The 20,400-nt window shown below is 36.2% G+C and overlaps 2 protein-coding genes across 6 annotated transcripts in view; both read right to left on the bottom strand.

The window, feature by feature from the left end:
* rexo4 (RNA exonuclease 4) overlaps positions 1-7,930 on the bottom strand; it is a 174,015-nt gene extending 166,085 nt beyond the window's left edge. The window contains exons 1-5 of one of the 2 annotated variants that reach the window (XM_087300664.1): positions 7,445-7,930; positions 5,309-5,622; positions 2,340-2,492; positions 2,065-2,258; positions 64-152 (exon numbers count right to left, since the gene is read on the bottom strand). In XM_087300664.1, the coding sequence (XP_087156790.1) occupies positions 64-152; positions 2,065-2,258; positions 2,340-2,492; positions 5,309-5,622; positions 7,445-7,663 (969 nt within the window). In that variant the 5' untranslated portion in view covers positions 7,664-7,930. Of the gene's footprint in view, positions 1-63; positions 153-1,465; positions 2,259-2,339; positions 2,493-5,308; positions 5,623-7,444 lie in introns of both variants that reach the window. The other variant, XR_015519935.1, reaches the window with a different exon arrangement.
* Positions 7,931-13,024: 5,094 nt separating this feature from the next.
* prodha (proline dehydrogenase (oxidase) 1a) overlaps positions 13,025-20,400 on the bottom strand; it is a 49,066-nt gene continuing 41,690 nt past the window's right edge. For 2 of the 4 annotated variants that reach the window (XM_087300647.1, XM_087300649.1), the window contains 7 exons: positions 19,911-20,057; positions 19,214-19,389; positions 18,671-18,769; positions 15,412-15,500; positions 14,839-15,193; positions 14,132-14,651; positions 13,025-13,797 (listed from right to left, as the gene is read on the bottom strand). In XM_087300647.1, coding sequence (XP_087156773.1) covers positions 15,003-15,193; positions 15,412-15,500; positions 18,671-18,769; positions 19,214-19,389; positions 19,911-20,057 — 702 coding nt within the window. In that variant the 3' untranslated portion in view covers positions 13,025-13,797; positions 14,132-14,651; positions 14,839-15,002. Of the gene's footprint in view, positions 13,798-14,131; positions 15,194-15,411; positions 15,501-18,670; positions 18,770-19,213; positions 19,390-19,910; positions 20,058-20,400 lie in introns of all 4 variants that reach the window. The other 2 variants (XM_087300646.1, XM_087300648.1) reach the window with 1 other exon arrangement.

Genomic DNA, 20,400 nt, shown 5'->3' with positions numbered 1-20,400 from the left:
AACAAAGTTAGTCATAGGAACTATTTTAATTGACTTATGATTCTGACACGAAGTGTACTGTACCTTTAAATCATTATGAATGGCGTGTCCCACTAAAATCCTTCCTTTCAGAATCTGAGCCACTTCCTTCTGCACTGTTTTGATGTCCTCGCCTGTCGATTACAAAAAGAGCATGTAAAAACAGCACACAATCTCAAATGCAGACAAGTGTGGAGTTAATATTTGTGGGGAACAAATGCTGTCAAAATTGTGTTGTAGAATCAAAACTATGAGGGTGTTGAATTGAGATGTTAATCCAAAATGGCAGAAAATAAGGTTTAAATTGTCCTACAAATATGCAAGTCCAAGTTGCAATAAGCTACCTCAATTTTAGAAAAAAAATAATAAACATTTAAAAAATAAACAAAATTCAGTCATATTTGAAATCAGAAAGAGCTTCATTGTCAATATCGCCATTAATCTATTGTTAATCTATTTTCAAAGTTAGGTTGGTAGCTGGGTTATTCTACGCAAGCTATGATGACTTTTGATATTTTAGGGTGGATGTATAACTGACCGAATTGCACTGTAGGTGGCGAGAACGAGTCGTCGAACCTGTGTGTATTCCTACTGTGAAACTACCACATCAAATGTGACGTCCTAACACGGATGCAGTTCACTAGAGTGAATCTGATTAACGTTAGCTCCACATCTAACTATCAGGCACCTGTAAAGTTTATGCGTTCGGGTAAAACATATACAAATAAAACGGACCGGGTGCTTTTTAAAATGAATGACGGTGAAAGAAAGTCAAACTGGTGAGCCGTCTGACAAAAACAGTGCCCTTCAGAATTAAGTCAGCAGGATGCTCTTCTGGATCTGGATCTACAGACTACGCTTACATGGACATCAGTAATCTTGTAATTTGCCTTAATAGACAATATAATTATGGTCTTTACGTGAAGTGCTTTCATGCAAGAGTTTTCTGTAATTTTGGGTGACTTTAACTGCAGTTCGGCAGTTTCACATTCACTTATGAACGTTCCATTCATGCCCCGTGACAAACTGGGGTATTAGATGCAAATAAGGAGTAAGGACTGGTGAGAGTGTTATGGAATATAATAACGCACGCCAAATGGAAAGAAAAAACTTGTGTGTGTTTGTAGTCCTCTACTGACAGCCATGTGTATGTGTATGGAACATGCGATGTTGCGCATAAAATCTTATTTCTGTGCATAAAATCCTGACAATTTCAATTTAGAAAAACAAAAACTGTTTAATTAACGCAAAATTTATGGAGGCAAAATCCAAATTGCAAGATATAAATGCAGAAATGTGGCAAAAACAGTTAGAACTGGGCTTTTTAGACTCTCCATGTTTGATTTTTTCTTTTTAATACACATGATTATGTTGTCGAACTGTAGTATAAACGCAATGTCACACAGTAGCAGTGCGATATGGCTTTATATTGTCACTGGTGGGACACTAAGGCATTCTGCCTATGGCCTCGAGCCAACACACGCCTCCCACCAGTGCCGATATACATCCATATCACACTGCTATGAGTGTGATATTGCACATATATACAGTTGGGGTCAAACTGATTTGCCCTCCTGTGAATTTGTTAAAAAATATTTCCCAAATGATGTTTAACAGAGCAAGGAAATTTTCACAGTATTTCCTATAATATTTTTTCTTCGGGAGAAAGTCTTATTTGTTTTATTTCGGCTAAAATAAAAGCAGCTTTAAATTTTTTAAACCATTTTAAGGTCAAAATTATTAGCCCCTTTAAGCTATATTTATTTTTGATAGTCTACAGAACAAACCAATATTATACAATAACTTGCCTAATTACCCTAACCTGCCTAGTTAACCTAACCAACCTAGTTAAGCCTATTATTCAAAATAAATATTATTCACTGTCATCATGGCAGATTAAAGAAATCCGTTACTAGAAATAAGTTATTAAACTTTTTAACTTAGCTCCATTAGAATAAATTTACAGGAGGGCTAATATTTCAGAAGGGCTAATCATTCTTACTTCAGTATATAACTATAACAATGTCTATTATTAAAAGTTCTGACCATTCTTGATGTCGTCCGGTCTGATGCCGCTAACCGCCGTTCGGTAGTCCGTAACCTTCTCTGTGGGTTTGACGTATTTGTCATAGATACATTTCCCGAAGTGGTTGACGAGGGAGACTCGGGCTAAAATACTGTCCTCTCCCTTATATCCAACACCCACCATCTCGCAGTCCATCGCAACCGCACGAGTCACTCTAAAAACCACAAAATAAATCATTGAGTGACATCACTTCCTGTTAGCAATGACAGGAGCAAGTGTGGTCATGTTCACATACCCCTCAAACGCATGCTCTTTCACCAGCATCTTCTCTGTGTTTTTTGGATCGCACTTCGCTAATCCGCAGCGTTTCCGCATGATGTCCGCAGCTTCTGTCCCTAAAGCGGACTCGATGTCATCGGGGTCCACGTCGTCAAACCAGAGGTCCGGCCTGAGGGAAAACAGGGGGTTACATATAAAAAAAGATGTAGGATGGAAGTTGGTTATCAACAACGAAGCTTTTTTTTCTTGCAAATGCATTGGCTATTTTCCGATTTTTCCCCTTGAACTCTGTGTTTATATGGAGAGAGAGTTGAGAGTTTAGAATTTATTGCCATGTCAGCATCTCTGGCTATTTTATGGCAAAACCAGATCAAATTGACAATATTTTATAAATATAAGTTGAGTTTATCTCTCACTTCTTGACTTTAGACCAGGGGTCACCAAACTTGTTCCTGGAGGTCCAGTGTCCGGCAGATTTTAGCTCCAACCCTAATCAAATACACCTGAACACGCTAATCAAACTCATACTAGGTAAACTTGAAACACCCAGGCAGGTGTGATGAGGCAAGTTAGAGCTAAAGCCAGCAGGGACACTGGCCCTCTAGGACCAAGATTGGTGACCCCAGCTATAGATCATTCAGCTTTTTTCAGTGTATTTATTTAGATTAAACATTAGATATTTAATTTATTAATGTAGATTTTTCTAGTTATTTTGTTTATTTTTTGCAATAGCTTTTTAGCTTGCTCCACATATTTTCTATCTGATCTCATAATTCATACCTCTAATCATATCTTCTCTAGAGTTCATATCTCTAATTTTGGCTTTAGTGTTTTTATTTTTGCCATGGAACAAAGTGTAAACAAAATAAATAAACAAATGCAACACTTTGCTTCACAATTCGAACATTTATATTAGAATTGCAAGTTTATTTCACACAACTCAGATTTTTTTTCTTCTTTTAGTTATTGTATATATTACCCTCCAATCTACTGGAAATTTTGGATTTTTGATAGTTTATTGCGACTTTTTACAGAAATGAGTTTACATTATATATATAATTTTGACTTTAGCTCAAACTTTTTTTTCGTTCTTTTCTTCTTTTTCCCTCACCTTTATAATTTCTTAGAAATGCAGCTATATTTCTCAGATTTTAGATTTTCTTCCTTTAAATTGTTTAATTATCTAAAAAAGTGCATTTATTCCAATACAGTTTTTTTGTTGGCATCACAGATTTAAAAAAATCCCAAAAAATGTGGATTTTTCACAAAATTTTGGACTTTTGAGAGTCTAAATCTCTAATTTTGACTTCAACTTAAAAATTCTTCTGTCCGGCAAACTAAAAAAAAACTTTTCCCATTATATTTTTTTTCTTGCCTTTCGAAATTAACATCTTGCAATCCTGTTTTTTTTTCTCCACCACAGAATGGAGTTGTTTATAGAAGGTTATACATATACAGAAGTTTTACCCCCCTTTTTTCTGTTTTAAGCATTTTCCAAATGATGATTAACAGAGCAAGGAAATTTTCACAGTATGTCTGATATTTTTTTCTTCTGTAGAAAGTCTTATTTGCTTTATTTTGACTAGAAAAAAAGTTGTTCAAAGTTTTATGAACCATTTTAAGGTCAAAATTATTTATCTAGTCAAATATTATTTACTGTCATCATGGCAAAGATAAAACAAATCAGTTATTAGAAATGAATTATTAAAACTATTATGTTTAGAAATGTGTTGATAAAAATCTTCTCTCCGTTAAACAGAAATTAGGGATAAAATTAACGGTGGGGGAATAATTTAGGGGGGCTAATAACTCTGACATCAACTGTATACACACACACACACACACACACACACACACACACACACACACACACACACATTTCTGACTTCACTTCTGTGTTTTCTCCAAACCCAATAAATAAAAAAATTATAACAATTAATATAATAAAGCTGTTTAAATCTCACAATTTATGAGTATGAATAAAACTATTATAACTAATAAAAATATTAAATTAAAGAAATATTTGTCTATAAATCATACAAGAAAATGAATGTAATCCGTCTTGTAATATCATAAACTGCAGGGGCGGACTGGCCATCTGGCAATTCTGGCAAATGCCAGAAGGGCTGGACCATTTTTTTTAAATGTGGGCCGGTATGCTATTTTTTATTACATTTTTTTATTATAAGTATTCATTTTACATACAGGCAGTTTTTGTTTCTTGCAAGAGGTGAATATTATGATAAAGATGATGATAATGATGATGATAATAGTAATAATAATAATAAATGTTAAGCATTGGCCCAATCGGTAATGGCCAGCTGGTTTCGAGATGGGCCCACCCAATCAGAGGTTACGCAGACATAATCAAAATCTGGCAAGAATGTAAAACAAACATTAGGTGCAACACAAGCTAATTGTCAGAGATGGACCGTGAAAAAAGGAAAGGCGGTGTCAAAAAGCTCAGAGAAACTTAAAAATTGCTCTAAAATCAGACGCTGCCAAATGCATAAAATTAACTGAAATAGTCTCAAAAGGGGGCAGCACAATGGGTAGCACTGCCGCCTCACAGCAAAAAGGTCAATGGTTCGAGCCTCGGCTGGGTCATTTAGTGTTTCTGTGTGGAGTTTGCATGTTTGTGTGGTTTTCCTCCTGGTTTCCCTCACAAGTCCAAACACAAAATAAATATCTATTAAATATCTATTACATATGGTACTGCTGATAATATTTTACCATCTGTACACCAATAAAAGTAGTGAATGTGCGTGTCTGTGTATGGGGCTGTGTCGGTGTGATAATGTGGGCTGATGTGGCTACAGTGCAAGGGCTGATTTTTAGTCCCAGTCCGCCCCTGATAAACTGTGATTGTGGGGGGAAAAGGTAATACCAAATTTATTACATATTCGTTCCATAAGGTAAGAATATCATTAAAAAGAATTCATAAAAACAATTACAGCAGAGAATGTAATTAAACTGCACACATACTCTGCGGTTTTCTTTTCTTCCTCCTCAACTTTACTCTTTTTGTTCATCCCTTTCTCCTTTCCATCCTTGTTTTTCCTCTTCTCTGCTTTGAACTGTTTGTGTCCGCTTTGCTCTTTTCCATTCGTCAGCTCTCCATCTTTCTCCACTCGTTTAGACTTCTCAGATTCAGCTTTGACAGTCTCTTTGGCTTTTTTGAACCGTTTCTCAGGTTTATGAGAGTCTTTGGAAGATGATGGCTTCCGCTTTCCATTAACATTTGCATCTTTGATCTGTCCTGTGCCTTCGTTCTTCTTTTCAGGATCTGGAGGAAAAGTCTACAAACACAAACACACACGGTAAAAACAGATGATATATTATATAGAAATCATTCAGAAAACCTCATGCATGTGGTTATTAGACATATGGAATTAAACTTTGCTTTTGCAATCTTTATCATTAGCATCATCATCATCATATATTTTTATTAAACGCCATGTCAGCAACACTAGTGTTTATGTATATTTATGTTTTTGCAATCTTCTATTGTGCAATTTTAGTGAGCCTCAGTTTCCTGTTCTTAGCTGACAGGAGCAGCACCTGGAGTGTCTTCTGCTGCTGTAGCCCATCAGCCTCAAGGTTGGACGTGTTGTGTGTTCAGAGATGCTCTTCTGCAGACCTCGGTTGTATCGAGTGCTTATTTGAGTTATTGTTGCCTTTCTATCAGCTGGAACCAGTCTGGCCATTCTCCTCTGACCTCTAGCATCAACAAGGCATTTGCGCCCACAGAACTGCCGCTCACTGGATATTTTCTCTTTTTCGGACCATTCTCTGTAAACCCTAGAGATGGTTGTGCATGAAAATCCCAGTAGATCAGCAGTTTCTGAAATACTTCAACAACCATGCCATGTTCAAAGTCACTTAAATCACCTTTTTTCCCATTCTGATGCTCAGTTTGAACTGCAGCAGATCGTCTAGACCATGTGTAAATGCATTGAGTTGCTGCCATGTGATTGGCTGATGAGAAATTTGCATTAAACATCAGTTGTACAGGGGTCCCTAATAAAGCGGCCGTTGAGTATTTACCTATGTACATTAATTTAACTATTATATTTATATATATATGTGTGTGTATATATATATATATATATATATATATATATATATATATATATATATATATATATATGTGTTAATGTTAGTTTTAAAAAAACATAACTGCACTATATTATAAATAAAAGTTATGACTAGTAATTAGTTATTAATGAGTTAAATTAAACATTAAGCATCAAATAAGATAATAAAATATTACCTGTTATTTAAGAAATGTATCTATTATTTAGAAATGACCAAAAAGTAAAACAAGAAATGCAAAAATATTGTACTGATCAGTGTCTCCATTATTTTGCCAGAAATATTTGTGGCCTAAAATTATGACTTTAAAAAAAATTTAATTATTGATTTCAATTATTGCGCTTTGCTTTTCAAGCAGTTCACAGTTCTCAGAGTTAAAGCTCAGTTTAGTTTAGTTCAGTTCAGTGTGGTTTAATTTTCACTGCTGAAAGTCCAAACACCGAAGAGCAAATCCATAGAAGCGCAGCTCCACAAGATCCAAATTGCCCTCATTTGCCCAAATTAATGTGAAAATGTTTATCTTCTGTCATGAACACTATTATGTTGAATGTTCTTTATAAAGGCATTAAAGAGGTTTAAATAACACTATATTAATTATAGAGGTAAAGGTCGTTTTATATTTGCACATTCGTTCATTTAGCAGTCTCTATCTATATTGTTTACCATGTTACTTTGAATATTCGTTCGAAATTAGCATCCAAGTATGACTTCTAAACAACATTAACACTATTTAATTCACTGTGAACAATGCTGTACTTTGATTGTCATTTGCTGCTAATATGATTTCCCTCTTTACAATTTGCAAAGAATACTTTTCTGAAATTATATTAAGAAGAATGTCTGAATATCCGAAAATAAAATCAACTATACCTCTATATATTATTCACTGTACTATGAATGTAAAGTGTCCACAACAACAACAAACATGCCTGTCAATTATATCACAATACTGCATTATTGGATACAAAACACACGTTTAATTGTGTCATACAGGGATTTTACCAGAGTAAACTCGAACCCTCTTACCTGCAGTAACTTTCTCCAGTTGCATGAGTAGTCTTGGCCATCTGTAGGCGGCATAATAAATGGGTTTGCAGATTTTGGTTTCTGTGTTTCCTTCTTTTTAGCTGGTTCTGTGGCGAAGAACCACGTATCTCCCTTATAACTCTTTCTGTTGTAAGTTGTCTTCGACCTTTCATTAGTTTTAGACTTGCCAGTCTGTTTCTTCAGCTTTACTTTTGACATCGTACTGCTTTTTATCTATGTAACCTGAATAAAAACACTGAAGTGCTGTTCAGCTTCTTCTGTTATTACTTAACGTTACTGGCATTAATAATTTCCATACGCTGATTGTATGTTAATTCGTTGATGTCAAGCGTTAGCGCTAATACACAACCTGCATTTTAACGCGAAAACAGCAAACGCATATGAAAGAAGTATATTAACTTAAAACTGTTCAAGACAAACATAAGAACTAGCCAAATCTGCACCATGAGATCACCATGCTGAAAGAACTTTCTGTTTTGTGTGTTTCCCCAATATGCTCCGTGCGAGAACGGTGTGCGGATTTACGTTCCGCTCTGTTTTGTTGTCCGGTGATGTTACTATTATTATAATAAATAAAATATTTAATATGCTCTATATTATAATTTAATACATTTAAAGTTCGGAAACATTAAGATTTGTTACTATTTCAGACAAAAGGCTTCCGATTAAGTTACCATCCTGATTATGATCTGTTATGGTTTATCAATGTGCATGCTGTTTACAGAGACCTTATAAATACAGTATATTTGTGAAAATTGTAATAAGCTTTACTGTAAACTTTACAATCCGTGATGAACAGAAACTTTAAACCAATCTTAATCTTAAGATCATTTTATGTGACTCATTAAGGCAGTATAATGAAAGAATGACAATATAATAGCATCATAATGCAAGTATGCAAATTGCTGTCGGAAGTGGTGTTAGTGAGGCCAGCAGGGGGCACCCAATAATGCCCCAGTAAAGTGAAGGGGATTCTATACTGCTCAGTGAGTGCCGTCTTTCGGATGAGATGTTGAACCGAGGTCCTGACTCTCTGGGGTCAGTAAAAATCCTAGGATATCCTTCGAAGAAGAGTAGGGGTTTAACCTTGACATCCTGGTCAAATTTGTCCTCTGTCCATCATGGCCTCCTAACCATCCCCATATCATTATTGGTTTCATCACTCTGTCTCCTCTACACCAATCAGCTGGTGTGTGGTCTGGTGCAAAATGGCTGCCGTCGCGTCATCCAGGTGAATGCTGCACATTGGTTGTGGATAAGGAGGTTCTCCCCTTATGTGTAAAGCGCTTTGAGTGCCCAGAAAACTGTTATATAAAAAATGTATTTAATTATTATTAATTTAATTATTATTAATTATTATTCATGTTTAATGTAATTATAGTAATTTTAACAATTGAATCAGGCATTTTAATCAGAATATGAAAACATACTGTATCCTAAACACATCAATAATAATAAATGTTATGTCAATAATATTAAATGTTATGTTATGTTGTTAAAAAGCAACATTTTTAAAGGGGTGAAGGCGCGAAGTGAAGTGAACTGATGAACGGGTAGGAAGATGGTTGCGCGTAGAGTTCAGGGGGTTGGGGGGTGGAATTCCAGGAGATTTTTGGGAGACAGAACAATACGGGAGACTCCCAGGAAAAAGGGGAGTAATTGGCAGGTAATGCTAAAATGTCGTCCAAACGCTGCTATTTTCACAGAGCTCGTTCTGTTTCTGTATTTGGTCTTCCAAAGGACACAATACAAAGAGAAGTGCTTACGGTTTAACTTTAATTATGTTCCAGAGAATTATAAAAATATATAGCTAACATTTGACAAAGGAAAGCTTCCAGAATCTCCCCCAGTTCAGTGCTGGATTCAGCTAAAAACTCCTCCAACCATAACAGACGAAGCTGTGGATTGTGAGCCACAACCTGTAAGTATTTTTATGTTGTAGCGAGGACGTGAACAAGGATGTAAACAGCAGGAAATGCTGTTTGGCACCGCTAAAATTTAGCTACAAATCTAAATATTTATCAGTCAAACCGATGTAAACACCCACAACCTTCAGCAGCGCTGCAGTGTGTAACAACGGGGCTAACACAGGGGGATTCATTTGCAGTATTTTTATTAAACAGTTTAATAAAGACAAGCACACAGATGTAATGCGTGTGCAAACTCACATCAAACACAATAGTGTTACGTAGCAGGGTTGAAGGCAGGTAATCGCAGTATGAGTGTTCAGGCATGGGTCTGAGGCAGGCGGCGAATATCAAGGTCGGTGTTCAGGCTAGAGCGGCTTGGATCAAAGTTGATAATCAGGCAGAGGTACAAGGCAGGCGGCTGGCAGGACGAGGTCGAGGAACAATGCAAGGTAAGCAACGGGAAAGCAGGCAGAGTAGAGACCGCTCAGTAGTGTTAGCCGGGGCAGAACAAGACTTCGCCATGACTGAGTGTGTGTGTGCTGCTTATAAGCGTGAGCGTGGATGATCAGGTGGATGCACTTCAGGTGTGCAGGCTATCAGTGTAAGTGGATGATGTAATGGTTAATAGTCCGGGGATGGTGACCTCTGCTGGCCAGCGAGGGGAATGACTGGGACCAAGTCGGTGACACAGTGTCTCTCTATGTGGACGCTTTTCTTGCGTTTACATCTCATATAACAAACTCACACAAGATATAAAAATGTTTCATATTACTTACACATGCTTATACCGAATTATATATAAATTGTCAGATTTTATTTTAGAGAGCAGGCGTGAGGTCCAGCCGTGTCCTCTTTATTTTCTAATTCAGACACAAACTGATAGGGCTAACAGCTACTGCTTAAAAGCGCATAGGGGCGTGACGTGGTGACATGAAGCTGTTCCAGGAATCACAGGACATTATGTTAGCTGACCAATCAGAGCCTCTTGAGGAACTAGGAAATATGACAGTCGTTTGTATGTGAAGTAGCTGTATATAATCAAAGTAAGATATACGATTTTCTACAAGTGCAGCGTGAGCACACATTGCTTTGCATCTTATAAACACAACCAAGCCTTAAAAATATACTGTGAACCCCATTTAACATTTTAAACTAAATACATTATTAAAACTACTTTATTATTTTAGTGTATAGTGCTCTTTTTAACCATACTGACACCTCCAATTGAATGAATTAGCTGTGCAATTAGCCAAAAGGTTGCTAACATTGGTTTTTATGTACGAGCAATATATATTACATACATACGAGTCAATATATTGTTCATTGTGACAGTCCTATACATCACTAAAAAACTCAATAAACAGTCCCACATTTTTGTAAGAAACGTAATTTTTATTATTAAAGACGTCTGTATACAGTGATCTATATATTCACTTATTAAGTTAGAAACAAAACTAGTGCAAAAGTGTCTACAAATCACCGTAGCGAGAGAACTGTGCGCTGTCATTATTTCAATATTAACATAATAAAAGCAGAAACTAACTCAAACAACTGAAAGATTCACATGCACACTTCATCCACGCTTATTTTCAAACCCAAACGGGCATTCAAGCACTTTCTTTAAGGGGCAAAACCAAACAAATGAAAATGAATTCACAATAGGGAGAGTAACACAGAATATTTAATAGCAAAAATGTGCTCGACTCCTCTGTTAATAGATAAATAAACAACTATAGGGTCATCCTATCAACTATTAATGTGTACAAAAATAACTTCTTGTTGACAGTATGACAAATACCCATGTGCGTCAGAAAGAATCAGTTTAGACTAGATTAACTATATCATATATATACTGTATAGGTGTGTGTATATAGAAATATAAACAAAATGCAAAAGTGCCATGCAGTGATGCTTTAACCAGTAGTTTTCTGTAATTAACCAGTTACCTTTCTGCATTGTTCTCTCAGAAATTAATACAGATATTTTTGGTAACTGGAAACTGATTAGTAATTTTGCACACCGCAGTACTTGTGTGTCTGAGACAGTATTCAATAATCTGAATGCTGTAAACGCAGTACGACTTGCATAGTAATATAATATAGTAATATAATAATACAAAGATAAGAAACGGCCCAGTGAGTCGGAATTACAGTGGAATGATTTAGAGCGGATTTAAAGACAACATGAAAGCAAAACTCTTCTTATTTCCCGCTTTCTCAGACATTCTCTGGATTTGACGTGAGTAATCTGTTCATAACTTAACATGCGTCATCTAAAGTCATCTTCTGTTACTGTATCCACTATTGAACAACATTCGATTTCCCTTCAATAAAAAAAAAACGACGATATGCATTTAAAATGTTTAATTCATGAGATATTAGTATGCATGATATTAATAAATATCATATTATTAATATTTATATATATTTTTGTATGTCTGCATTTAATCATAATAGGCTATACAATATATTTATATACACAGTTAAAGTCAGACTTATTAGCCCACTTTTGAAATTTTTTTTTTTTTTAATATTTACCAAATGGTGTTTAACAGAGCAAAGAAATTTTCACAGTATGTCTGATAATATTTTTCTTCTGGAGAAAGTCTTATTTGTTTTATTTCGGCTAGAATAAAAGCAGTTTTTAATTAAAAAAAAAAAAATTTGGGACAATATTATTAGCCCCTTTAAGCTATATATTTTTTGATAGTCTACAGAACAAACCATTGCTATACAATAACTTGCATAATTACCCAAACCTGCCTAGTTAACCTAATTAACCTAGTTAAGCCTTTAAATGTCACTTTAAGCTGTAAATAAGTGTCTTGAAAATGATCTAGTCAAATATTATTTACTGTCATCAAAGGAAAGACAAAATAAATCAGTTATTACAAATGAGTTATTAAAACTATTATGATTAAAAATTTGTAAAAAATATTTATAAATAAACACTATTGGTTGGGTTTACGGAAGGAGGAGAATGGGTCAGTCGATTGGTCAGTCAGTCAGTCAGTTGACAGCGGCCTCTGGTGGATTTACATGAGAAGAGCAGGCTCGAATGGCACTTTGATCTGAATGGAAATTTAAGATCTGAAAAAGTGTATGTATATATATATATATATATATATATATATATATATATATATATATATATATATATATATTGAAATATATACAATCTAAAAATGTAAATATCTTTAAATATTTGAAGTGCCTTCTGGAATTTTCCTCTACAATGAGCATTTTTCTCAGCTTCTTATATTTGTATTAAGTTATTTCATGTTAAAGGCTATGAAAGTAACATATTCTTTGCCATAAAAGTCAAATAACTGAACCTACACATAAATGCTCATTTTAGGAAAAAAATTCAGACGGCACTTAAAGGTTTTTGCATCTGAACTCTTCATTTGTTTTCTTCCGATAATGGGTCACTGTAAACTAAGACTAAACATTTATAAATATATTTCAAATGTTTTGCTTTTCATCAGATAATTAAGTAAAATAAAAAGAAAGGATTAATATTTATTTATTGCTTTTTTGAAATATTTTTTTGTTTTTAATTTAATTTTCAGCATTTAAAAGGTATTAAGTACGTAAAACCAAATACGTTTCAACGGCCCTTTTTCATTAGATAATTGGTTACATTAAATGAAATAAACATTTACGTCTGCCTTTCTGCTGAATTGTCCTCGTCACACCATAGCAAGAACTAAAACACATTACGAATTTGATTTCATGTTGTCTTTAACTCTAGTTCAGTTACAGCTGTTTGAAACCTACAGGTAAGTTTGTTGGAGCAGGGTTGGAACTAAACTGTGCGGGGCTTCGGCCCTCCAGGAATTGAGTTTGACACCGCTGCTGTAAGGGATGGGTTTAGGAGTAGGGCCATATAATCAGCATTTTTAACAGTGTAAAACACATTACGCCTATAGAGTCCTCATAAACCACCAATACCAACATGTGTGTGTGTTTCAGTATGCAGATCTGTAAAGCTGACTGATGTTCACTTGTGTGTGCTTTTCAGCACACAGGTCTATAAAGCAGTCTGATGCTCATTGTGTGTGTGTTTTCAGTAAACATCTGTCGAAAGATGTTCATTCGCGTGTGTGTTTTTCAGTAAAGGGTTGTGTAGCGCAGCCTGATGTCCATTTGTGTGTGTTTCAGTACACAGGTGTGTATTGCAGTCTGATGCTCATTGTGTGTGTGTTTTCAGTACACAGCTGTGTAATGATGTTCATTTGTGTGTGTGTTTTTCAGCAAAGGGTTGTGTAGCACAGTCTGATGTCCATTTGTGTGTGTGTGTGTGTGTGTTTCAGTACACAGGTGTGTATAGCAGTCTGCAGTCTGATGCTCATTTGTGTGTGTGTTTTCAGTAAACAGCTGTGTAATGATGTTCATTTGTGTGTGTGTTTTCAGTAAACAGCTGTGTAATGATAATCATTTGTGTGTGTGTTTTCAGTAAACAGCTGTGTAATGATGTTCATTTGTGTGTGTGTTTTTCAGCAAAGGGTTGTGTAGCACAGTCTGATGTCCATTTGTGTGTGTGTGTGTTTCAGTACACAGGTGTGTATAGCAGTCTGCAGTCTGATGCTCATTGTGTGTGTGTTTTCAGTACACAGCTGTGTAATGATGTTCATTTGTGTGTGTGTTTTTCAGTAAAGGGTTGTGTAGCGCAGCCTGATGTCCATTTGTGTGTGTTTCAGTACACAGGTGTGTATTGCAGTCTGATGCTCATTGTGTGTGTGTTTTCAGTAAACAGCTGTGTAATGATGTTCATTTGTGTGTGTGTTTTTCGGTAAAGGGTTGTGTAGCGCAGCCTGATGTCCATTTGTGTGTGTGTGTGTGTGTGTGTTTCAGTACACAGGTGTGTATAGCAGTCTGATGCTCATTGTGTGTGTGTTTTCAGTAAACAGCTGTGTAATGATGTTCATTTGTGTGTGTGTTTTTCGGTAAAGGGTTGTGTAGCACAGCCTGATGTCCATTTGTGTGTGTGTGTGTGTGTGTTTCAGTACACAGGTGTGTATAGCAGTCTGCAGTCTGATGCTCATTTGTGTGTGTGTTTTCAGTAAACAGCTGTGTAATGATGTTCATTTGTGTGTGTGTTTTTCAGCAAAGGGTTGTGTAGCACAGTCTGATGTCCATTTGTGTGTGTGTGTGTTTCAGTACACAGGTGTGTATAGCAATCTGATGCTCATTGTGTGTGTGTTTTCAGTACACAGCTGTGTAATGATATTCATTTGTGTGTGTGTTTTTCAGCAAAGGGTTGTGTAGCACAGTCTGATGTCCATTTGAGTGTGTATGTTTCAGTACACAGGTTTTTATAGCAGTCTGATGCTCATTTGTGTGTGTGTTTTCAGTACACAGCTGTGTTCATTTTTGTGTGTTTTTCAGTAAAGGGTTGTGTAGCGCAGCCTGATGTCCATTTGTGTGTGTGTGTGTGTTTCAGTACACAGGTGTGTATAGCAGTCTGATGCTCATTGTGTGTGTGTTTTCAGTAAACAGCTGTGTTCATTTTTGTGTGTGTTTTCAGTAAAGGGTTGTGTGGCGCAGCCTGATGTCCATTTGTGTGTGTGTGTGTGTTTCAGTACACAGGTGTGTATCGCAGTCTGATGCTCATTTGTGTGTGTTTCAGTACACAGGTGTGTATAGCAGCTGTCCGCTGAAGAGTCTGCGCTTGATCTCCTTCCACAGCAGGCTTCGCTCTCTCTGTGAGCCCTTCATAAATCCGCGGTTTTCCTGCGCGCGGCGGGACAAGTACGGGATCACCTCGTTCACCGGCCCGTACGGCACATATTTGTAGACCGGAAAACCAGCCTGACCTGTGAATAAACACACACACATATTTCATTCATTCATTCATTTTCTTTTCGGCTTAGTTGCTTTATTCATCAGGGGTCACCACAGCAGAATGAACCGCCAACTTATCCAGCATATGGATGTTACACAGCGGATGCCCTTTTTTAAACTAGACTTTTTAAGCGCCTGGTTGTGCGGATGAGCATCTGTAACACCATCTGTTGGTTTTCTCTGCACTCACCCAGAGGGAAACTGATCTGGTCACACATTCCCAGCAGCTGCCCAAAGTAAACCTTATTCTCAGTGGGAGAGAGATTCATCTCGTTCATCCTGAACAAAAAAACACACGTGTACACACACACACACACACACACACACACACACACACACACACACACACACGCACGTACAAACACAGAGTCAGATCAGGTACTAAGCAAAACAAACCCATGTTTTGGCCTTTTTGCTGAATAATCTAAAGTATATTTGCAAATATCTTACTGTATAGCATCCTACAGTGAGTATTAAAGAGCCCATATTATGGGTTTTTGAAAATTCCCCTCCATGTAGTGTGTAACAGCTCTAAGTGAAGTGAAGTATCCAGCTAAGGCTTAAATCTGTTAGTGTACAGTGTTTAAAACTGTTGATTCATCTATAAAAGAGTCGACTCATAGTGCTTCAAACGAGTCGCCTTGATACCGACTCATTAGGTGTTTCGCCATGACGTACAAACGAAACCAAGTTATTCACGTGCACGCGCAAACCCGGGAGATTTCAAACCTGAGGCCCCGCCCTCTGACGCAGAAACCCAGACACACACACACAAACATGCCGGTCGATTGAAGTCACACTGCAGATGGATATATTGAGTCTCTACCCAAAGATGAAACCTCAGCATTATAACCAAGCAGTTGGACACTACTGGAAACTTCTGGAAACTACATGCTACAAAGAATACTTCATCAGCGTTTGTTAAAGGAAGGATCAGTAACTTACTGATGGACGTCAGGATGGATTTTTCTTCCTCCATTTCTCAAGTGTAAGTACGTGCGATTAAAGTTGCCTCGTTGACTCGAGCTTGCAAATGTATTTAGTTGTGATTTGTTACTTGTAACCGCGTGTACTGTATCAGGTTAACTGGCTACATTCTCTTACCGCGTGCAAAGTCACGTTAAAAACGCGACGCGTGCTGCTTTGTTAACGGAGCTCCGTGAACGAGGAGTAGTGTGTGTGTCTGTGTGTGCGTGTGCGCGCGCTGTCGTCCGGAGGTGTGTGTAATTGTGTGTGTGTGTGTGTGTGTGTGTGTGTGTGTGTGTGTGTGTGCGCGCACGTTGTCGTCCGGAGCAGGGTTAAGTGCGTGTGTGTGTGTGTGTGTGAGCAATATGTGTGTGTGTGTCTGTGAAAAGAGCAGAGTGAGTATGGCGAGTGGATCATAGAGTGAGAAGCTAGGAGATCTCCTCAACTGTTTTTGGAGTTTTTGTTCAATAAAACAGTTAGTCGTCTGAATTTTCAAGTCCATCGACTGTATTTACATTGACCCACTGGCAGCTAAAATCCACGCCTACACTATCGAGCGTGTATGAACTGTGATTACTTTTATACTGCTGATTAGCTGTTTGGCATTTCACTCTCTGACTGAAGGCAGTCGACCAATCGCAACAGACTGTCATTGGTCCAATCAGCGCAGATTAGCTTTGAGCTAAGGAGGGGTTTGGGAACAAATGGATCACTGGACGATTCATACGGGAGTCGCTGGGATAATTAGGTAAAAATAAATGCAGATTATAAGACCATGAAAGTGTTTTTTGACTTTGCATGCATATTAAACTGTTGTTGGAGACCCTTACAACCAAGATATGACCCTATTTCATGTATAATATGGGCTCTTTAATGTAAAGGCAAGATCTGTAAGGGGTGTGCCCATTGTAAATAAAATAAAAAAATTATAATATAATAAAAAAAAAATAAATAAATAAATAAATTATATATATATATATATATATATATATATATATATATATATATATAAAATAAGAAAATTGGGACTGATCTAATGTATATGAACATATACCTTATTATATAGTAAGGTGTAACGGATCATGTGTCGGAACACACGTTACCTGCGAATTAATAAAATGTTTTACTTGTAGATTAATCCTAAATTTGTAACGATCACAGAGAGATCGCCTCCCGCGTCATTCAGATCACATGAAAGCATTTAGGGTTTCCTGTAAAATATAATGATGGATTAAGATGTGGTGGCTTATTCGGGATGAGGTGGGTTTCTTAGGTTATTAAAGGTGTTTTCTGTCACTGATTGTTTAGTCTGCATTAATGTGTTCAGTGTAAGCTGCACGATTAATCATTAAAAAAAATCGGGATCTGAACATAAATTATAAATGATGGTGATTTGCATATGTTTATTAATCTTAAAAGATTTAGTCTTTAGTCTTTTGAGCTAGTTATGAAGTTGAAAACAGTCAAATAACACAGAAGTACAGGGATGACAGTTTATAACTTAGTTAAAACCACTGATGTTTATGGTAAAGTTTATAATCACAGTCTTATGGATTTAACTTGACTCAAAAATGAAAGTTGTAGGTAGCAATTACATTATTTATCCAATAGGTGGCGACAACCAGCTATTAAAAATATGCCACTGAATAATTAATCAAAAATGATCATCTAGCAATGAAACATGAAGTTTTATGAGTGAAAAACTGCATCATTTATTATAAAATATTAATGGGTTGTACAGATAATAATGATTTCTACATTTAGCGCTATCAGCAACAGCAGTAGTAGCAGTGAATTTTTCACAGTACTGAATATTTTACAATTAATTTTTATTCAGCTGATTATTTTTTATCAATTTTATTTATTTAATAAATTTTTATAATTATTTTTTAGGGGTTTTCACCTTTAATGACAGGACAGTGGAGATTTACAGACAGGAAAGTTTGAAGATCAGAGAGAGGGGAAGGATCGGCAAAGGACATCGAGCCGGGAATCGAACTCGGGGCGACGCCAGCACCTGGGTGATATATCGACACACTAACCACTAGGATATTGGCGCCGACTCATTTTATTTTTAATAACATATTTTATGTAAAAATAAATAAATAAATAAATAAATAAATAAATAAATAAATAAATAAATAAATAAATAAATTACAATATAAAATAAATAAAAATATAATATGCAATAAAATAAAAAACATAAAGTCAGCATTTTCCAATTATGATTTTTCCAATAATGATTTTTGTAAGAAAAACAAGCCCATATTAGATTAAATTAATCAGCACCAAAGCCAAAACTAGAACTAATGTATTTTGATCAATATATTATTGTATAGTATCCTTTAGAAAGTATTAAGTTAAAGGCAAGATATTTAAGGGGTGTAGCCTTTACGTAAAATAATAAAAAAAAGTAAATGAAAAAATCATTTCAACACTGTAAATTCAATAAACAAATACACACAACACTGTTCCAGACTTACTTCTCCAGTGTGAATTTGACCGTGTCCTCATTGTGAGACGCCACCATGACGTTAGCCATCCGGTTGTGGTTGATCTCCTCCAGAATGTACTCCAGACACCTTACAAATACAGATAATGCTTATTAAAAGCTTTTAGGGTTCGATCAGTGACTGAGACAGAAGAATAAAAGACGTTAATCTCAAAATATGCGTGTTTGTTTGCAGCAACAAGTCAAAACATTCCCTGCGCAATGTGTTGGCATATATTTACACCGTATGACGCACATTAGTGATTGACAATAATGAGCAAAAACATGCTTGGCGCAGGTAAACAGGCGTGTTTTGTTCTGAAAGCACGGTATTCATTTCAGACAAGAGAGAGAAACTGAATTAAATGGTACATTGTGTTATTAAATGTTTGTCAAATGAGACGAGTTTGTTCTTAGGTGATACTATATGTGCTAAAATAAAATGTATAATCCATTTTAAATGCTATGATAATATAATATAAGCACCATGCCGCTCTCTGGCTTATTTTATTATGGTATAATTTATTCCTCTTACTTGTGGTACATGTTGTTGGTGGCCTCGTAGTCAGGATTGATGGGGTCTTCGTAGCCGATCTCCGCCGCTCTGGATCTCTCCTGACACATGTACGCTCCTCTGACCAGCTTAGCGCCGAAATACCAGCCCTCGCGCCGTGACAGCTCCACGTCCACAGACACGTTATCATACGCCTCCTAAAAAAAACACATTTTTGAGCCCGTCATGAGATTTAACACACAAGAGATGTAAAGTAACGGCTTACGAATACTAAAATTGTTGTAATTGAGTACTTTTACAGTAATAGTACTTCCTTAAGCAGTTTAAAAAATGTATACTTAACCTCGAGTTAATTTTTTGTACCGTGTCTGTACTTTTGCAGCGCTATATTTTCCTTTAAAGGGCTTTTCTAGTTGAATATTACTACATTTCATTTGTTTAAATTCAGCCCATATAAATTGTTTCATGTTAATGAATCATTTATTTCAATGTAAATGAAACAGATCTAACTCATAAAGGTAATTTCAATCCTTTTTAAAGACTTTTTAAAGACCTTCTCAGAATATTTTAAGACCTCATCGCAACTTCAAGTTCTAATAAGTATCAAACCTTTAACTTAATAAACAGTTGCTAACAAACAGTTGTGGTTGAATAAATCAATGGAGCACAACCATACAACAGATAAGCAAGTGCGTGTGTCTGTGTGTGAGAGACTCACTCTCAGGTAGCACTGGTAGGTGTTGAAGATGTGTGGTTTCTCTCTGTTGAAGATCCTCTGCATCTCCAGCGTGAGTCTGCTGATGGCTGGCTGGAAATACGTCTGTTCTGCATCCACCATCAGCCTTACACCGTTCTCCACAGCATGCTGAAACACACACACACACACACACACACACACACACACACACACACACACACACACACCTGTTACGCCTTTCAGCTGTAACCGTGCACTTGAATAAACAGGGTTATATAACATCAGCCTGCAGGAGACTTTTATTCCCAACAAAACAATTCTGTCATGAAAAATAACTGAGCTGAATGTAAAATATGCTGTCCTCAGTCTGAAAACGGCTGAAGAAACAACAGGAATAATAGGGAAAAAACATTTAATAGTGAATAAAACCACAATGGGTGGCAGTATGGCTCATCTATATATTATATAAAGTTTTTAAAAAATGTATGATTATTTTTTATGTTATATAGTA

Source organism: Danio rerio, chromosome 21 (genome assembly GCF_052040795.2).
Source record: "Danio rerio strain M-AB ecotype USA chromosome 21, GRCz13ab, whole genome shotgun sequence".
Lineage (NCBI taxonomy): Eukaryota > Metazoa > Chordata > Actinopteri > Cypriniformes > Danionidae > Danio > Danio rerio.
The sequence above is the reverse complement of the archived record's forward strand: the minus strand, read 5'-3'. Positions and strand labels throughout refer to the sequence as shown.